At 35.0% G+C, this 6,365-nt stretch overlaps 1 protein-coding gene across 1 annotated transcript; it reads left to right on the plus strand.

Annotated features, from left to right (window-relative positions):
* The first annotated feature begins 5,032 nt into the window (after nt 1-5,032).
* Nucleotides 5,033-5,907, plus strand: LOC122000670 (circumsporozoite protein-like). The gene is made up of 2 exons (XM_042555086.1): nt 5,033-5,096; nt 5,192-5,907. Exons 1-2 carry the CDS (start codon nt 5,033-5,035, stop codon nt 5,905-5,907), a joined length of 780 nt encoding a protein of 259 aa, XP_042411020.1.
* The last annotated feature ends 458 nt before the right edge of the window (nt 5,908-6,365 follow it).

The following is a 6,365-nucleotide window of genomic DNA, read 5'->3' on the forward strand; positions in this document are numbered from 1 at the left end:
GGGCATGACCATGCACTTAGTGGTCTCACTCTATCAAGAATACCGATGTCGCTCCCGTCATATGGGAGGGATAGATCTCATCTACATCACTCACATCCCTCTGCATAATTCGTTATATACCCAGTAATCGCCTTTACAGTCCACCCAGTTACGGGTGACGTTTGACAAAATCAAAGTACATAACTCCTTATGTAGGGATCCATGGTGACTTCAGGTCTAAGGACTAATAGTCATACTAATAGCCACATGAGAAAGTATATGACACTCATATAACGATCCATGATACTTTCTCATGGCGGGTCATTCAATATACATTCTCCAATGTATACTCATGTGTCAGCTTGATATCTCTATATCCATGACTTGTGAGATCAAGTCATCGAGCTGACCTACATGCTAGTCTTATTGCATTAACATTGTCCCGGAATGTTAATACTCGACTAGGAATGATTTAGAGTAGTGTTCCCTATATCATCTCACTATCGATTCAACTAATCGATTGATATAGGTATGAACCTTCTACTCAAGGACGCTATTATACTTAGTCTATTTGACACTAATACAAATAAGTATAATAACCAAACAAATGGCTTTATTAATATACAAGAATATGATATAATGAGTCCATACAATCATCAAATGATTGGCTCTAGGATTCTAACTAACAGGAGGAACGCCGCTGATGGTTCTAGAGTGGAATGGAAACTCAAATCGGAGGAATGCCGCCGAACTGAGGAGAAAGTCGTAATCCACAGCTACAGTACTCTGTCTGCCAAATCCATTAGCTGAAGACTAACAGTGATCGAAACTGGTTGCCCGAAGCTGAAAACCTCACCACCGATTAGGACAAGCTGCTCGCAGATCTGGATGCAGGGAGGAGCCGTGGTCGCACGTTGAGTAAACGACACGATGAACAGTAGCGCAAGCTCATTGTTCACTGTGCCAAATTTTTGATTAAATACTTAGGGTTTGGTTCAATTGAAGTCTAGGTTCGGTTAAACCTACATGTGAATTTGCACATATTTATTTGGTTGAATAGACCACGTCTTCATTTGAATAATGAACCCCTTTAGTACCCTACAATCAAATTCAAATAATGAGGAATAAATCATGCATTAACAAGAAAACATCCTAAAGCTCATACAAAACCTTGTTTAGCAAATATGATCAAACTTGGAAATTAAAGTGTGCAAATATATAAAGATCACTACAATTTAACCCACAAATAAGGTAGCTAATCCTAGCTTATCAAAGAGCGTCTAGGATTGGCATCATTGTGCAACGCTGTGATGAAGTTCCGCAACCATCAACGATCTGCAATGGCTCAATGCCATCAATGATCTGCAACCCTGTGATGAAGTTTCACCGCCAAATCCTATGATTGGATGCTTTATAACATGCTATCAACTCTGCCTCTATAGTAGAAGTAGCTATTAGCATTTACTTGACGCTCTTTTAAGATATAGTTCCTCTAGCCAGGATGAAAACATAGCCTGAAGTGGACCTCCTAATATCCAAGCTGTAAGTACCTCGTGATAGTTTTTATCAGAACAACTAAGTCAAGTTAGGTCCTATTATATTTTGATGTCCTTGTGTCTAAGTGTGCAAGAACTTAGGAGCACAAGAGGTCGAACGAAAGACACAGCTAGCGAAAAGGACGGCATGGGAGAGAGTCGACGGGCTCGGTGTGTCTGAGAGATGAGGTTTTGCGGAAGAGTACCCTGGCAGATGAGAAGGAAGCGTACGACGATTCTGGGGAATGAGCTTTAGATTTTGTCTTCCCAAGACTAGGATCTAATCATGATCTTAGCTTAGACTTCCCAAATGGCTCTAAGTTGGACCGTGCCTATAGTCCCACCGGGACTCGTCCTTATTGAATCTCTCTCCTCCAGTGACTTACCTCACTTACCATTTATAGACTTCCTTGATGTCAGGTCCCTTGACCCTCCAAGATTTTCTGGCAGATCTCAACCAATCTAGACCAGTAGTTGTTAACCCAACTGGACTTCTTTCTACCAGATCTCAACCAATTTGGACTTCTTGCCCGCTATCAACCTAGATGGACTTCAGCCTGGTGTTTCAGTCTTCTAGAGACATCAAGTCCTATACACTTGGTAAAAGGTTAGATAAATACATCTAACTTTAACCTATTTGTCATCCATCAAAACCTAATTATTAGTGCAATTTGCACCAATATCTTGTTCATTTAGAAATTGAATTTTTAGTATTTTCTCTAATTCAGTATTGGTTGGCAATGACTCCTTAGTTGATAAACTTTATAAATTGAACATCTTTACTCCTATGGTTGACAACAAAATAATACATAGTATAGGTACGAAACATAAATTGATCGACAAGAATTCTTCCATATTGTGGCATAGACGTTTAAGACATATATCCAAACAACACCTAAAAAGGTTAATGTCGCATGGAATTATTAATTACCTTGATATGTTAGATTTTGATGTCTACATAGAGTGTATTAAAGGTTAGACTAGTAACAAAAGGAATAAGGCGGCTAATCGTTGCTATGACGTTTTGGAGCTAATACATATGGACATTTGTGGGCCATTACCTAAGACATCTTGGAATTGACACACATATTTTATTAGCTTCATAGACAACCAATCTAGATTTGAATATCTGTACCTTATTCATGAGAAGTCACAATCTTTGGACATGCTCAAAATTTTCAAAGTGAAGTTGAACTTTAACTAGGTAAGAAAATTAAAGTCGTCTAATCCGACCTTGAAGGTAAATATTATGGTCGATATGATGGATTAGGTGAACAACGTCCAGAACCTTTTGTGAATTACCTTGCTGAGTGTGGAATTGTGTCTCAGTATACCATGCCTGATACTCTCAGTCAAAATGGTGTAGCTAAACGTCACAATCATACTCTAAAAGATATGGTAAGAAGTATGATGACTTTCACTTCTCTACCAGAGTCTTTGTGGGGTGAAGCACTCAAGACTGCAGTTCACCTGCTCAATAGAGTACCTAATAAGGTAGTAACTAAATTCTCATTCGAGATGTTGACAAGTAGGAAACCTAACATTAGACATTTACACGTCTGGGGTTGTCCAGCTAAAGCTAGGCTTTATAGGCCTAATAAAAGGGAACTGAACTCAAGAACAGTTAGCTGTAATTTTGTAAGTTACTCTAAGAAGTTAATAGGATATAAATTTATGATCTCTCAAATAGGTCCTTCGAAATAGAAAATGCCAAGTTCATTGAGGACAGTGGGAGCTATAAGGTCAGGGAACTATTTTTTGAGGAATGCATTGGTAGTCCTCTTGTGGTCACTTCTAGTGCGATCAGTAGCGGTGTGGTTACCATACCACACATTATGGATATCATGCATCCAGTGATAGTAGTGAATCAGGATATTCCCATGACATCTCCAATGAAATTGGAGGAGTCTACCTCATATTGATGAGCAAATACTTCAACCACCTTAAACACAAGTGCCTTTAAGGCGATCCACAAGGGAAGAAAGAACTATAAATTTTCATGATTATGTTTATCTCCAAGAACATGGTTTTGAAATAACGTTGGAAAGTGATCCTACATCTTTTCCAAAATTCAAACAATGTTCTGACTCTGAAAGGTGGATTAACGTCATGCAAAAAGAGTTGAAGTCTATGGAATGATGTTTGGAAACTTGTTGAATTGACTGAAGATAAAAAGCACGTTAGTTGTAAAATGGATATATAAAATCAAGCGGAAATCAAGGGGCAATATTAAAAAGTATAAGGCTCATCTTGTTGCCAAGAGATTTGCTCAGAAAGAAGACCTGAATTACAAGGAGACTTTCTCATCGATGTCGATGAAAGACTCCCTTAGGGTAATTATGATACTTTTAACTCATTGTGATGCGGAGCTACATCAAATAAACATCAAGACTACATTTCTCAATAGAGATAAAGATGAGTCTATATATATGTTGCAACCAGAGAACTTTGAGTTTAAGAACTCAAAGCACTTAGTATGTAGATTAAATAAGTCTATTTATGATTTAAAATAAGCATCCCGTCAGTGAAATCGAAAATTTGATCAAGTGATTAACTCATTTGGATTTAAAGAGAACCTCATTAATTAATATATATATATATATATATATATATATATATATATATATATATATATATATATATATATATCAAGTTGAGTTGAAGTAATTTTGTTATACATGTTTTGTACCTAGATAATATATTACTTGCGAACAAAATATATATATAATGACAATAAATGTACATGTATGTAAAACAATACCAAATTTGTCATGTTTACCTTAATATTTCCGTTTTTTTTAAGTTATTCCCACCAGGAATATTTTTGTTTTTTTAAAATATATCCTAAAAAAATAAAATTATTTATATATCTCCATAAGGAAAGTGATTTTTTATGTATCTCCATGAGGAAAGTGTAGATAGAAAATTAAAGTCATCTTTACATCAATTCATTTCCTTTTTTTTTATATATATTTTAAATGACAATAAGTGTGCATGTATGTAAAACAATACCAAATTTGTCATGTTGTGTACCTTAATATTTCCGTTATTTTTAAGATATTCCCAGCAGGAATCTTTTTGTTTTTTTAAAATATATTCTAAATAAGAAAATTATTTATGTATCCGCATAAGGAAAGTGACTATTTATGCATCTCATAAGGAAAGTGTAGATAGAAAATTAAAGTGATCTTTCCATCAATTCATTTCCCTTTTTTTATATATATATTTTAAATGACAATAATTATATATATATATATTTTAAATGACAAAAAGTGTGCATGTATGTAAAACAATACCAAATTTGTCATGTTGTGTACCTTAATATTTCCGTTTTTTTAAGATATTCGAATCTTTTTGGTTTTTTAAAATATATTCTAAATAAGAAAATTATTTATGTATCTCCATAAGGAAAGTGTAGATAGAAAAGTGATCTATAATCAATTCATTTACTTTTTTTATTCTATAAATACAAAGGCATATGGGCACTAGGTCAACAACTTGAGAGTATTTGGATCGTAATGGGGGTAGGGTTCCAATTGTTAGCCTTTCTGTGCTTGGTTTCTATTGGTATTTCTACTTCAGGTACTAAACTTTCGCTCAAGTCTTTTATTTATGAAATAAATAGCACATCTCTCAATTTTCATGTCTAATTGAAAGATGAAATCATTTTCGAACAGGAGAAGATGAAATAATAAATGACTATGGTCCTCCAAGGGCAAATAGACCACCAGCATCAAAATTTAAGAATCAAAATTTTTTATCACAAGAAATGATAAACGACTATGGTCCCCCAAGGGCAAATAGACCTCCGGCATCAGAATCCGAGAATGAAAGATTTTCATCACAAGAAATGATAAATGACTATGGCCCCCCAAGGGCAAATAGACCTCCAGCATCAGAATCCGAGAATGAAAATTTTTCATCACAAGAAATGATAAATGACTATGGTCCCCCAAGGGCAAATAGACCTCCAACATCAGAATCCGTGAATGAAAAATTTTCATCACAAGAAATGATAAATGACTATGGCCCCCCAAGGGCAAATAGACCTCCAGCATCAGGTTCCGAGAATGAAAATTTTTCATCACAAGAAATGATAAATGACTATGGTCCCCCAAGGGCAAATAGACCTCCAGCATCAGAATCAGTGAATGAAAAATTTTCATCACAAGAAATAATAAATGACTATGGTCCCCCAAGGGCAAATAGACCTCCAGCATCAGAATCCGAAACTGAAAAATTTACATCACAAGAAATGATAAACGACTATGGCCCCCCAAGGGCAAATAGACCTCCAGCATCAAAATTTGAGAATGAAAAATCTATATCACAAGACATGATAAATGACTATGGTCCCCCAAGGGCAAATAGACCTCCAGCTTCAAAATTCTAGGCTGGTTCTTGGGCCAAATCATGTAATGAAATCTTATTGCATCAATAAAGATTTCGTATTTCAATATTTACCTTGCAATAAGCTGACTGTGAGAAGTATTTTCTCTAAACAAGACTCATATTTTATTTTTACCCGTTAAAATTTTATTAATATTTATTAAATATAATTAAATTATCAAATTGATAAAATTGAATATAAAATTATAAATTAAATCTTATTCTCTCCAATCACAATGAAGAGAAATTTTCCCCACACGTTAGCATAGTAGGTACTTGCATAGATGATTGTTTCAATAGGACTAATTAATTCTCAACTGATGTAAAATGTGTTACTGGGTACCCGACCTCTCTCGTCCAAAAAGTTATTGTGCCAGAGCAAATGTCTTCTAAAATATATTTATTTATTTATTTTGGAGAATATGAGGTCACCCTCAAGAGTGTGAGATTATTCTGGAATCA

This window comes from Zingiber officinale, chromosome 1A, assembly GCF_018446385.1.
Source record: "Zingiber officinale cultivar Zhangliang chromosome 1A, Zo_v1.1, whole genome shotgun sequence".
Classification (NCBI taxonomy): domain Eukaryota; kingdom Viridiplantae; phylum Streptophyta; class Magnoliopsida; order Zingiberales; family Zingiberaceae; genus Zingiber; species Zingiber officinale.